At 50.4% G+C, this 14,374-nt stretch overlaps 1 protein-coding gene across 1 annotated transcript in view; it reads left to right on the top strand.

Annotated features, from left to right (window-relative positions):
• Positions 1-3,715, top strand: part of RBM20 (RNA binding motif protein 20) — a 179,453-nt gene extending 175,738 nt beyond the window's left edge. The window contains exon 14 of the mRNA XM_033131368.1: positions 734-3,715. Within this exon, the coding sequence (XP_032987259.1) occupies positions 734-844 (111 nt within the window). The 3' untranslated portion in view covers positions 845-3,715. The remainder of the gene's footprint in view (positions 1-733) is intronic.
• The last annotated feature ends 10,659 nt before the right edge of the window (positions 3,716-14,374 follow it).

Genomic DNA, 14,374 nt, shown 5'->3' with positions numbered 1-14,374 from the left:
GCTGTTTGCACTGCCCCTGGTGGCCCAGCAACCAGAGGCCCCAGGCGTTTTCTAGCTCTGTTTCACTGCATTGAATCCAGAATCCCAGAAGTGGCCTGACATTTGGCTGGGGGCCCATCCTAGCAGTGAATGTCCTGGCAGGTGAGGCAGCCCCAACTGTGGAACAGACATCCATAGAAGGACCTCCAAGACCTCCACCTGCCAGCCTGCCTGACAGGAAACAGGTTGTTAGGAGTCTCAAATGTCAGGCTGCAGTTCTGGCTTTCACAATCTCTGTAGGACAGACAACATTTCTCTCCTCCCACCCTTCTAGCTTCCCTCTCCTCCCTCTTCCTTTACACGTGGACGGGCCTCCTGGATACTGGAGCTCTTTTTGGAAAACAAGTAGAGTTGTTATGAGGATTCAATGAGTTTGGATAAGAAAAACAACAGCGCTTGCACAGGATAAGGCCTTGGAAGTGTTTGCTATTGTTAGGAGCTGTACTTTCTAGGCTTGCTACAGGAGACATGCGTTACTTGTAAACTAACATAAAGGGGGAGGAAGTGCATTGCTTATCGTGGGTCCTGTAGCCCCAGAAGGATCTGAGGAGGCAGGTGAGGGGATGTCAAGATGTCACCCATTAGGCAAGATGATTGGGGGAGGGGCCAAGCACACACCCCTTCCTCTCCTCTCCTCTCCCTCCAGGTCACCACTGACCCTCTCCCTTCCTCTGTCCCTCTCTTCCCACCACAGAAGTACCTGTCCCAGCTGGCTGAGGAGGGCCTAAAGGAAACAGAGGGGCCAGGCAGCCCGAGGCCTGAGGACAGCGGGATTGTGCCCCACTTTGAAAAGAAGAAGCTCTGACACCCCTGGTGGAAACGGTGAAGGAGGGCCTAGGAGGTGGGGCCTTCCTGATCTCCAGGACCGGAACTAAAGACAGAGAAGACGGAAAACAAGGCAGGCTTGGTGCCTGTGTCTGTTCTCAAAGATTCATGAAAACACCTCTGAAATGTCTCCCAGAGTTGTCACCCTGCTGTGTCCAGCCCACTGAGCGTGGCCCACTCAATCGCTGTGACTCTTGTTTCCCTCAGACAATCTTTTCATTTGCTTCTCTCTCTTCTTCCCCACCCCCTTTCTGTGCCAAGGGTCATTTCCTCTTCATAAAATCCAACTTCTCAGGGATTTTCACAGTGTTCACATTTTTGATGGGATCGGACAGATCAGGCCAGGCTGAGTCATCCAAGGAAAAGATTTCACGGAAACTCCTGGCTCAAGAACCACTTCAGTGAACCTGGGGCAGTTTCTCTGCCTGGCATCCTGTGTGGGAGGGGAGTGAGTGGGACCCTGCAGTGGAGGAGAGGGGACCCCCGAGACAATCAGTCGGCACAAGCTGGGAGTTCCTCCAGCTGGCCCACCTTTCTGAAAAGCCCCTGATTTTATTAATAACTCTTTTACCCTTTCAGTTATTCTAGACGTCTACCAGGTTCATGCCTTAAAGTAAAATTAAGTGAATTTTACAGAGAAAGAAAAGAGCCCTTCATTTTGGAAGCTCTGATAAGTTCCCACCAAACTTACTTCCCTCCACGTGATTTCAGGAGATGCCAGGGTTTGTTCTATTCTGTGCAATGAATGTGGTATAGATTCACTTTAATGAAAACAAAAACAGACGCATCCTCTTCCTTTAGCTAAAACAGCAGTTGGTACGGGCGTAGGTCGAATGTTTGCCTCCTTGCCATGGGTGGCATTGGCTCAGGTGACACCAAAACAAGGCTCTGGCATCTGTCCTTGACTCACCCTTGGTGCCTGCATGCTGGGCTCCAGCAGCCTTACTGTGGGATGGTTTTAAATGGTGTTTCGGTGAGGGAAGAAGCTGAGGAAAGAGAAGGCTGCAGGGCTGGAGAGCATTTGAGTAGTGCCTGGGGTTTGTAGGTGGGCCCTTTCCGATTTGGCAGAAGGTCAAGGGCAGCTCAGAGTTGACCCCATGTGCAGACTTTGATGTCAAATGTTGTGAAGAACAGAGCCCTTCACTTCCATCGGGCCATCTGATACTAGAGGGCAGAGCCTTCAGGTCCTGGATGAGTGGTGGGGTCTCCAGTTTGATGTGACATTGGGAAGGTTTGGGACAAAGGTGCTTGGGGAAATGAGGCTCGGCTGCAGCCCTGAGAGAAGACGTCAAGCCGGTCAGAGGGAAGCCTGCTCCCCTTCCCACAGCTGAGATACTTGCCTGGAGGAGGCGCCCCGGCTCAGCCCCTAGAAGACAGTTCTGTTGTTTCTATTCCTGCCGCCACAGGTAGACCAGGAAGGGATTGTCTTACTTATTTTGCATTTTTCTTTTATGGTAGAAAAGAGTATACTGCACATTCTGCCCTCTAATAGCAGAAGAGGAGAGAGATTAGTGAGTTCAACACTGACATTTTATCAGTGAGGAAACGGAGGCACAGAAAGGAAAGAGATGTAGAATGTAATGAAACGATCCTATGTGAACCTTGGGGCAAATGGTCACCGGCAAGGACACACTTGTTGGGAGCCTGTGACAGAGAAGAGTTAAGGCACCAGAGGAAACAGACCGGCTTGGACAGTTTAATGAGAAGAGGCTGTAGGAACAGGGAACCTGAACTTGGCACCAGGCCACCTGGGGCCCTCAGAAAGGTTGGTGTTTCAGGGTAGGGTATGAAGATGGTGGCTCAGCCCAGACCTGGTCCCCTGGCTGCCTCCACAGGTTTTTACCTGGCCTTCTGGGAACCAGTCTCTTCCGTGTCTAGGACAACCTTTGGCCCTGTGTGTCTGTCTTCCCACCAGAGTGAAGTTCCCGCCAGAGGGCTAGATGTCTGGCCTTCTTGCCAAACCTTGCTGGGGAAAGTCTACCACCCCCGTCAGAGGCTGGAACTGTGCATTTTCAAAGAGGCTGGCAGTCTCTTCTCCCAGCAAAGTGGAAGCTGACCCCACCAGCTCTTCCCCTCAGTGGCGTTGCTATGGAAACCTGGAGGGCTGTGGAAACTGCCTCATTCCTGAGTAATGTAAAGGCTCCCTTGCTGACAGGAAAGCTGGACAGAGTCCCTGGGAGGGAGAGAGGCGAGGTATGCTCTGTATTCAGTCAGAACCTCCGGTTTCAAAATCGTCTAAGCATCTATATTTGTGTGTATATATATATTTATTTTTATTTATTTTTATACAGTTCCATTGGCATGGTCCTTTACCCACTCTATAATTTGCTCTTTTTATTCCTACGTGTGTCATACACACTGCAGTATTAAAGGCAACCAGGAAAATATTGATTTATTTTTTAAAGCTTTTCTTCAGTGTCTGTCAACCATTTCAAAGTGTCTCCCCAAAAAGGTTGTTCGAGAGCAGCTGCTACCTTGAGCAAGATTCCTTTGTACCCTGGGTTAATATAACGAAAGGCCTATGTAATTCTCATTGTAAACACCTGTAATACAAGTATATCCAGACAATACTCCCAAGGAATTCGGTACATTTGGTGTTAGTGAGCAGTAGCCATTACGATCAGGGTTCCCCTTTCTTGGATAGTCCCAGCCTGTGATCTGTTAGATTATACGTGAACTGGACCAGAGTTTGTTTCTTGAGCTTACGAGAAAAAGAAAAACACTAGTTAATTTACACTTGAACCTGTAAAGTATTGGAATTTGTTGAGTATCCTATAAATCGTCAACACTTTTCCTGAGCGCAAGTGTTTTTACAGAAGGGAAAAAAAAAAAGATTTTTAATAAAGAGAATGTGAAAGCTTGTGAGTGAGTAGCCATCTGTCGTGCTGGGAGGGACCCCTTGGAGTTTGGCGGAGGGGGGGAAGCTCACGGAACACAGAGGCTGGGATTTGGTCCCTCTCTGAATCTAGGATGTTTCAAAAGGGTTGAAAAGAGAGGACACAACAGCTTCCACTTGGGGCTCTGGGCAAATTGGAGATTCTCAGGGTGAGCCTCAGGAAGGGCTGAGTCTGGGAAAGGGGGGAGCTGCTGTCCCTTTTGGCGGATTAGATAGAAAAATCTCTCTACCTCTCATAAACCTCTAGCCCTGCTCCCCAGTGCTCACCAGTCTTCTAGGGGTTGAGCTCATTGTCCTGCACCGGTCAGGCCATTTCTGGTGGTTCTATACCCTGTGGGGTGGTGGGGGCCTCATCTGGGCCCTTGTTAGCCCTGTGACTTCCTAAGTCCGGCTTCCTTGGGTGTAAAGGGGGGATGATGGCAGTAATCCCCTCCCAGGTGGTTTCAGGTTATGTTCATCGCTGATGAAAACACTGCTTTGCCGGATGGCACAGCATCTAGTTTGCCATTAGAATCTGTGTATGGAAAACAACCCTCCAAATTTCAGTGGGTCTTAAGTTCTTTCCCAACCATTTCTTTTAGCAAAACAATGCCAGTCTCCTGGACCCTGTTGGCCAGACCTGTCCATGGCTTAGAACCTTCTCTGGGCCCATCCCTCCTCTTGGCAGTGCTCCTGAGTCAACGGGGAAGGGGCTTGTCAGTCTGGCTCCAGAGAGCAAAGTGAGTGGGACCGCCTGTAATTAGTGGGAGCACTCGGTAGATCTAAGGAAAGTTCCTGTTGAGCCTGTTGCTGCTCCCCCTGCCCCACCCCCAGCCTACTGAGCTCAGGCCTCCAGGTCCCAACCAGGAGGGCGGAGAAACCTTCTTGTAATTGCTGGCAGCTCCCCAGCTGGCCAAAGTAGTGGATGGGCCTGGAGCTCTTCCTTCTGCCCCATGTTCAGGAGCCAGGATGCCTGGGGGTGCCCCGGTTCCTAGTCCCAGCATGTCACTTCATGTGGTACAACTCTAGGGGGCACCGTGCACATCCTAAGATGGCCCCCCTGGAGCTGTGCAAAGGAGGTATCCTGCAAGGAGCCTCCCCCAAGTTGCAGCCCCCCCGCCCCACCATGCCTGGGTGTTCCCATTTGCTGTCCAATATTCCTGTGGGCCCTAGAACCTGGTTCTGAGCCAGTCTACCAGGCTGGAGCCCTGACATCAGATCCGCTCCGTGCTTACTCCTCTCCCCAGGGATCAGCCCCAGACTGCCCCTGGCCTAAACACTGGTGTTGGCTCCTCACAGGCCCCCACTAGGCCAGGCTGCTTGGATACTGACCGTGGCCCCAGTCTGGCCTGGGACCTCTGTGCCCTCTGAACATTAGTAGCAATTACCAGCTGTCTACCCAGGCAGTAGTGGGACATCTGAGCTCAACCCCAACAGCTCCCCATTCTTCTTTCCCACCATGCTGGCCCTGCAGAGCCTTTCCCAAGTGGATTTCCAAGCATGTTAGAGTAGGATGGCCCCAGAGACCCACCCAAGCCCTAGCCCTTACATTTGCAGGTGGGAAATCTGAGGCCCAGAGAGGGAAAGTGACTTGCCTAAGGCAACACAGCTTATTATTATAGTGAAAGGTCAAGACTAGAATCCAGATCTCATGGGTGCTCCTGCTGGAGATATACGGGGAGTTTAGGTTCTTTCAATTAGATTATTTCGTGAATTTTCCAGGTCTAGCCCTTCAGCACTGAGCAAGGACTCAAGACAAATCGTTGATATTTGTGCGTATCAGAATCACCTGGGCAGCTTGATAGAAAGAGATTCCTGGCTCCCTCCATGGAGTTCCTGTCTCACTACTAGGTCACGGGGAGGGCCCAGGCACTTCCATTTTAGCAAGCCTCGTGGGCGACTCAGTGCAGGTGGAGTCCACCGTTCACCCTGAAAAGCACTGCCCAGGATGTCAACCAGGGACTTGCCCAGCAGCTCCTGGGATAGAAGAGTTATTTATTTTATGGGGCAGGGAAGAGCAGGAGCGATGTAAATGGAGACCATTCAAGGTAGGAGAAACTCCCACATGCAAGAGGCTTGCAGATGGGAGCCAGAGAAGAGGAGACTGTCCTGACCATTGCAGAGGGAGGTGGTGGGAGCTGGTGGTGTGGGGGGGTCATCATCAAACTGGGTTTGGGCCACGTGTCGCGATTGTTTTAGTTGGTTTCCTCCTTACTGTGCTTGGGCAAAAGTCAGTTTTCCAGTGGTCTCTATTCTCGTTAATGGCTGAAAGCACTGGGTTTATTAAGAAGACTCCTTGAGATCTGCTGATAGCCCTGCCCCTCAGGGCAGAGAGCTGGGCATAGTCAGCGGGCCTTTTGGGGAGACTGGAGTCACAGGAAGCAGGCACCCCCCAGGGCCCTGTCGCTGCCAGCGAGGGTCCCTGGCCTTCACATACACCTCTCCTGCCCTCCACGAGCCAACTCTAATACCAGTATCAGCCATGCGGGTTACTGAGCCCGTCTACACACCACACTCAGTGTGTAGGGACATAGTCTCTCAGCCTCTTCACAACGCGGAGAGACAGGGACTATTATCCTCCCGCTTTGTGGATGGGGAAAGGGAGGCTCAGAGGCCCAAAGTGGTTTGCCCAGGGTCAGACAGCCAGTAAGTGGCAGAGTTGGCGTTCAAACCCAGGTTCATGTGACTCAGACCACACTTGTAACACTAATCACCACCTGTCTCAGCACTGGGGTCCTCTCTTGTTCCTCCATCTCCCTAAAACCTCCACACACCGGGTCCTCCAGGAGCAGCGGGCTCAGGAGATCAGAGAGCCTAATTTAGAGATATTCAGGTGTTTATGATTGACATCCTGATGGCTAAATTCCTGAAACATGTCCTCAACACCTCCCCTCCTTAGAAAGGAGCTAAAGAAGGGCCTCCACCAACACTGTCAGGAAAACAACAAGGAAGGCTGAAGCGCCAAAGAAACCGCTTCTTCCTTCTCACTCAGGAGAGTTTGCTGGCAGAGCTGGAACTAGGAGGTAAGAGAGGGAGGCGGGCCTGGGGATGGGGGTTGTTCAACCTCCTCCTGCTTCGGGGAGGGAAGGAAAATGCCCTGCTCTCGGTTCTCGGGTAATTTGGGGGTAAAAGGGCATGATCAAAAGGGGATTTCCCATGGCCCCAGCATGCTGGCCAGACTTTGCACTTTTAACCTCTCCTTCCTGAGTGAAACTTCATTGTTTATTTACCTGCCACCTCTTTCCAACAAGGAATTGAGATGATATGCAACACAGGCCATGTGTGACAAGTTGAATCCAACATAAAAATTTAAGTGAGGGTTGAGGAAAGTTTAAGGGTGGCAAGTATGTGAGCAGTAAGGGCTGGTGGAATGGGGGTGAAGAAGCTTGACATGTGACTGGGAGCCTCCTGGGAGACAAGGCAAAAAGAGCAAACATGCTCCATTACTTGGCTCTCCTTGTTAGAACAGTGAGAGCATTCTAGTTTATCTGGGGAAATTATTCTGTTCTACTCTATATTCTAGAAGAATTCTCCTGTGGGACTATACATGGAGTGTGCAGAGGCGTTGAGAGGCTTAAAGAAAATCCTTAGGTAGCTGGCAGCCCAACGTTGGAGAAGAGCACAGTGGAAGCCCCTCTGGAGGGGACAGTAGGGAGGTTCCTAGTCTGTGTGAAGTGGTTCCTGATGTCACGGTGACATCTCCCACTGTCCCATGGCCTGACCTTTGCTCATGCCTGCCTAGTCCACCTGAGCCAGAGTGCTGGCTTGAGTTTGTGGGGTTTGGTTTTTGTTTTGTTTATTCCCAAGCTGTTTTTCAATTTCTCCTGTGACTTGGCTGAGCTTCCAGGGGCCATGTCCCTGGACAAAGAGGGGACTGTTGTCAACACTGCCATCTGACTGCCTAGCATAGCCACCTGACAGCAGAGCACTTTGGGTGGGTTCCCTGCCAGTCTGGTTCTGGGAAAAATTTCATGGGAATGTACTTTTTGGGGTTCCCCCGTGGGCTAACCACAGCCAGGAAGGAACCCAACCTGACTGAGAAGCGCTGACTCCTTCAGGCTGAGCCTGGGAAGCACCTCGAAATTGTCTGATAAGGACCGGCCCTGGGGAAGAGGGCTACAGAGAGCCCCACCCGCCTGTTTGCCCAGGAGAGCTCTCACCCTCACTGTCTGCATGGCCAGGAGGGGGAGAACTTTCCGGCTCAGGGGCAGGTCTCCATGCTGGGAATGAGGACCCTTGCATCCCTGCGTCAAATCCACAGTGAACTTACTCAGGCTTGGGCAAATGTCTACCCGCCACCTCAGTCTTCTCATCTGCGTGATTGGTGTGTGTCTTGTGCTTGCTTGAGGCTGTTGGAGCGAAAGGGAGATGTGAGCAGGGACTTGCTCACAAGTGGGGGTGGTCGTTTCTGTCCCTGCACATCCCGTAGCCCCAGTGCTACTGCCACAGGCCTACCAGGAGATATGGTTCTGTTCCTTCCTCCCAACCCCAGCCAGGGCAGTCCGCCAAGTGAGGAGGACACGTCCAGCCCAGGAGCAAACACGGGTGTGTCCGTGGGGCAGGCTTACTCGGGCGCCATCCTGGTCTCTGGGGTCCTGCGTCTTGTATGACTTAGCTTCGCATCGGCTGAGTCTACTTACCACCTGCCCCATCTCCACCTGCCTTCTCATCCCATACTCCCCATTCGTGGTTCAGCCATGTGCAATGACTCATGCGTCCCCAAACAGGCCTCTTCTCAGTTCCTTGCTTTGCATGTGGCCTTCTCCCTGCAAGGAACGCCCTTCCCCTGTCTCTCTTCTGGGAACCCTTGACTTTCTTTAACATTCTAGGAAAGTGTTACCTTCTTTGTGAAGCTGTCCTTGATGTTCCTGCAGGTGTTACTGCTCCCGCACTGAGTCCCAGGACACAGCCCCGCACCCCATACACACACACACACACACACACACACACACACACACACACACACACACACAGGTTTATCTTTTATAGCCCTTATCAGTTGCCTTGTGATCTGTTTGTAGTTTTGTCTCTGCGTTAGTCACTGAGCCTAAGAGGGCAGGGAGCATGTTGTCCTGTGCTCACCGCAGAGCAAGTATCAATGACTGTCATTTGAAGGACAGGCAGCTCCCTTGCTCATCCCTGGGACTGGCTGGAGTGACACAGGCCTCAGCCCCGGGTCTCTGGGCCCAGCCACCAGCTGGCTAGAGGAGCAGGGTGTGTCCTTGGATTGGTGCCAGGGAACTCCTGCCCTTATGCCCCACCCGTGCCCTGTTTATCCTTCCCTCCTGGGTGCCATCCCACCCAGGACTGGGAGGCAGTTCTGACAGTTGGTGCCACAAGCCCTGCTTGTGTTGCCCAAAGCTCGGCCTTTCAACAGTCAGACTTTTCTGCAGCCACAGAGCGGGGCTTCCTATGCCAGCCTCATCTCTCTGTGTCCTCAGGGCCATCCCCTGTCCAAACCTGTCTGTCCTCACTCTGCTTCCCCACCTAGCCAGGCCCACCCAGTTCTCAAGGACCTTCCCAAGCAGAGCTGGGAACAAAGCACAGTTTATGACAGTTGTGTAAACACTGGGTGGATGGCCTCCGTTCCCCTTGGAAACCACCCTGCCTGCCTGGTGCCCACACCTAACCAATGCCTCCTGAAGACTCAGGGGCTGCAGGGAGCTCCTGACACCCTTCCCTCCTAGTGCCGAGCCAGCAATGGGGGCTTGGGCCAGTGAGTCGGCATTTCACAGCCCTGGAAGAGAAAGACCTGGATTTAGGTCGATTAGGCTAGCCAGATGATTAATAATTAAACCTGACCTGTTCCCAGCCACACACATACCCTGCAGCCAGGAATCACCAGAGAGCAAGAGCAGCTCTGCATGGGCCCAGCTCCCAAAGCCCTGGGAGAAATAGCCTCTTACAAGTCTCAGGGCTCCTTCCCACCTACCCAAGGTCCTTCAAGTCTGCCTCCTAAATAAAGCCCTCCTGATTTTTTTCCATAGGCACTGAGCAGGCCTTGGTCCAGCCAGTCTTCGTGGCTCTGCTGTGCAGCGGGATTTGCAGATCAGATTAGACTTGGGCTCCACCTGTATTGATGCTCAATTTTCTCAACTGCACTGTGAGTTCTTCCTGAGGCTGGCCTCTCCTCACTTACATTCTCATTGCCCAGTGCTCTGCAAAGGGCAGGGCACACTTAGCAGGCTCAGTATCAGCTTCTTGTCTGATCCTGGCCCAGGAGCAGCATTCAGCTCAGAGAGGTGGGTTAGTCAGCCAGGCTGCATTGCGTCTTCATCACCAGAGGCCTCCAAAATTCTCCCAATGGCCCTTCTCCAGCCCCAAGAATCCTAAGACTCAGGCTGCTGGACAACTTGGAAGCTGAAGGCCGAAACACCAGGACTCAGCTAGATGGCTAAACTGGCTTCCTCATTCCCTCCCCTCTCTGCAGACTCATTCTTCTAGTTTTTTCCTTATTTTTAACAAGGTCTCAGGGAAGCTGAGTCCCCTCCCCAGAGGCCACCTTCCCATCCACTTTCTCCTTCCAGCTCCACATCTCCCCAGAGCTAAGCGGCCTCTCACACCCAGTGCCGACCACTCTTTTAGCTTGTTGTCCAGCTGGTGGTTAGTTTTTATTTGGGCGGAGTAGGGATGGGTGGGGTTTCCAGCTCCTGTGGTGCCCTGGCCTCAAGCCAACCAGCCTCACCTCCCTGCTGGGCCTTTTCCTCCCAGCAAAACAGGCAATCGTCCTGACCCCGCCTGCCTCCCTCCTTGAGCAATGTGACTAGGACAGAAAGGCTTTCGCCTGTTGTTTAAATGTACGTGCATGTGTGCCCATGTTTCTGCCTGTGTGCGTGCATGTGTGCATGCATGCATGTGTGTGTACACGTACGTGAAGCTTCTGGAGAGCAGGGGTCACAGTTGAAGGTTTTAAAATCTAAGCCTTCCCATGATGTCCCCACCATAGGTGACACTCCAAGTCCTGCCCCAGCACTGTGCACCCACTTCTGTTTCAATCCACACTGCCCTCTGCCTGTTCTCTTGCTCCTGGCCCAAGAATTATTCCTGTGGGATTATTCAAAGCCTCTGGCACTTCCCCCTGCTTGCTGAAGAAAACCCTAGCTGCCAAGCCTTTGCCCCTCCCTCTCTTATTGGGTTGAACAGGTCAATCTGCAGAGATGGGGAAGAACCAGAGGATTGAGGCTGGAGAGATGTCTTTGGAAGATGGCTGAGATTGACTCCCAGAGAGAAGAGGGAGGGAGCAAGAGACAGTAGGAGGGAGAGGAAGCGAGTGCACTTTCTTTGGAGGAGGTGTCAGAGAAGGTTTGTTGTGGTTTGGTGAAGAGTAGAGAGTTCCCACGGAGGGCGGTGGGGGCTTCTGGGAAACTATAGGGTATTAGAGAGTTGGAAACCAAAAGAAATGAAGCAGGGATGTAAGGTTACATTGCTACGGACTACAAATTTGATTTCAGTGTTATTTGAGAGAACAAAATAATAATTTTTACCTAATCTAAGACAGCATTGAATATAAATTCATCTTTATTTTTTTTGTACAACTAGGAAAAAAAGACACTGCTCATTAAATACTTACACAATGTATTCTTATCAAACCATTTGTTAGATGCAGCCTGATTTCAGAAGCTGCAGGCAGGCCCTCTCCAAATAAATGTCTTTATAATTTTTTTCACATAAATGACAGTCTGAAAGATGGATAGACAGATAGGCGTGCGCACACACACACTCACATACACACACACACAGTCTGGACCTCTGGATGACCAGATGACCCAATTTCAGTCCTCCTGTGTATGTGTGGGTTTATGATGGCCTTGGTGCCAGTGGCGTCCCAATTGCTCTGATTACCCTGAGCTCTTGAGGGAAGTATGGATGGGGACCCCACACACAGAATGTGTTTGTGCATGCCGGAGAGAGAGGGGAAGGTTTTACAGTGGTTTAAAGAAAGAAACATGGTCGTCATCGAGAGTCTGGGAACAGGTCAGGTTGCCTCCAGAGAAGAAAGGATGTGTTACGGCAGAAACCCCAAAGACAGACTACCATCATGTATGGGGTGTGCAAAGGCGTCTGAGAAAAGGCAGCCAGAGAATGAGGAGGAAACCTGAGAGATTATGACATTAAGGGGACCCAAGAAAGAGGGAATCTCAAGAAGGAAGAGTTGGTCACCAGAGTTGAGTAGTTGAATTGATCATCTGTAATCCTGATAGATTTGATGAGTTAAGTGCTTCAGCAATTGTGAGGATAAGTGAGTAGAAGGTGCAAAGTATTAAACAGTAAATGTGAAAAAGTCTAGACAGCTAGAATTACAGTTGAGCGAGTACGTGTGGCATGGTTTGCAATGACGTCTGGATAGCCCCGACAGTCGTTCTCCGTCCCCAGCTCCTAACATCTGAATCCTGCCTGGCCCCACTGCTCATCCTGAGGGCCCACTGGCTTCCAATTCCTGAATCAAGTCTGACCAAGACAAGAAACATATACATGGTCACAGAGCAAAACACCCACCCCTATCAACACACACCGTTTAACCAAACCTGGGATCTGGTTGCCTGGTTCTGCCTGCTGGGCTGAATTGATGTGCTGCCAAACTGGCTGCAGGACCTGATGTCCCCAGGGGCTGGGCTCCTGCCTGGGAACCTTCTCCTCTTCAGCTTTGATCCATTCTCCTGCCTGACGCTGGCCTCAGCCTCCCTCGGGAACAGGCCGGGTCCTGTAGGCCAGACATTATTGTCAACTTCTCTTACCCTATTGAACGGTACAATAGGGTTTTTTGGCCCGTGCAGTGTCCCTACCCTCGTCTTCCTGCAAGAGCACCGCTTCTTCTTATGGGAACCCATTTTCTGTGATTTGGAAGGGCTGATCTGCCCCATCCTTCTCAGAGAGAGATTCACATGATCCAGGCCTGACCCATCGGAGCACCTCATCCTCCTCTTCACTGTGAGTGATTCTGGGAGAGGAACAGGACCCTAGTGGGACCCATCAAAATCTTCCCTGTGACTTTTGCCAGAACCATACCCCCGCAAAACAAAACAAAACAAAACAAAACCACGTACTCTAGCGCTGGGGTTGCTAGCTATAAGCCAGTGTTTCTCCGAGTGTGGTCTGCGGATACTTGGGGGTCCCTGAGAACTTTTCAGGGGATCCACGCAGTCAAAACTTTGTATAATATTGAGATTTCACATGCCTTTTCTCACTGTGTTGACAATTTGCACTGATAGTACAAAAGCAATGGTGGGTAAAATTACTGGCACCTTGGCATGAATCAAGACAGTGGCACCAAATTACACTTGTAGTCATTGTATTCTTCACTGTCACACACTTGCAGGAAAAAAAAATAGCTAGTTTCACTTAAGAGATCTCTTGATGGAGGAGTGAAAATGATTACTAAGCCTCAACCCTTGTGTATACAACCTTACACTATTGTGATGTGATGAAATGGCAGGTACCCACAAGGCATGAGGTGGCCATGAAAATGTGCTGGGGGAGCATCTGCTGTCCTCTGGATCCCCCAGCGCATTGTGCCAAGGCCATGCTTCCTTCTGTCTGCTCTCATCAGCCAATGAGTGAGTACAGTGGGAGCATTGATGCAGGTTCATTCTGGGGAGACCTGGGACTCCTGCCCTGGGTGACTCTGGTTTGAGGACCTCTCACTGGCCTGGCTGAACCTTTATTGATCTATATTGCAGTCCAGGACTTTTCCTACCTGACCCTCTTTCCTTTCCTCTCTTCCTCCTCTGGGTGAGGTCAGCATCGTGGTCTAAAGGATCCCCTTCCCTTCCAGGGCTCCTTCCCCTTTTTCCTTCGCAGGTGTTTTCCCCACCATTCACATCTAATCTCGTCTTGGCATCTGTCTCTGGGAGGTTCTGTATGTACGTAAAACACTTCTACTGCATTACAAAATACCACAATTGTATCAAGAAAAACACTCATGTGATTGCTTGATCCATGAGCTGAGCTAGCCACTGTTTTTCATGGAATACGCTTTGGGCTGAAAAGAAAAACTGGCAAACTGGTTATTCAGACTTCGTATTTGGCAGCTATTCCCTCAAAAATGAATGAAGTGAGCTTGCTACTTGAAGGCAAATAAATGACAGTTTTATTGTCGATGATAAAATTAGAGCTTTGAAGCAAAAATTGGACTTTTAAAGTCTTGTATGCTCTACCATGAGCTTAACAGCTTCCCAATGCTTAAAGACTTTTCTGAGGAGGTTGGTGATATTAAAGAATGTGATTTGGGGATATTGTATAATGAAATGCATATCAGCATTGGAAGATATGCAAAACTCAGTGAACCCATACTTTCCAAATAACCAATCCAAGCTCTTTTAAAATCGCACATGGATAAAAGATCCATTCAAAGTGCAGGACAGATCAGTGAATTTTATTGTAACAGAGTATGAAAAATTCATTGATAAGGTTTCAGATTCCACATTGCAACTACCGTTTAAGAAACTACCATTTTTGAATTTTGGTGTAGTATCAGAGAAGCGTAACCACAAAGAATTATTAAAATATTTCTCCTTTTTCTACCTACATATCTTTGTGCGGCCAGATTTTCTTCATATATACTTCAACCTAAACAGCATATTGGAACAAACAAATCAGAAGTAGATACGAAAATCCAGTTATCTTCTATTAAGCTTG

Source organism: Rhinolophus ferrumequinum, chromosome 16, assembly GCF_004115265.2.
Source record: "Rhinolophus ferrumequinum isolate MPI-CBG mRhiFer1 chromosome 16, mRhiFer1_v1.p, whole genome shotgun sequence".
NCBI lineage: Eukaryota > Metazoa > Chordata > Mammalia > Chiroptera > Rhinolophidae > Rhinolophus > Rhinolophus ferrumequinum.
This window is presented reverse-complemented; position numbering and strand designations above follow the sequence as displayed.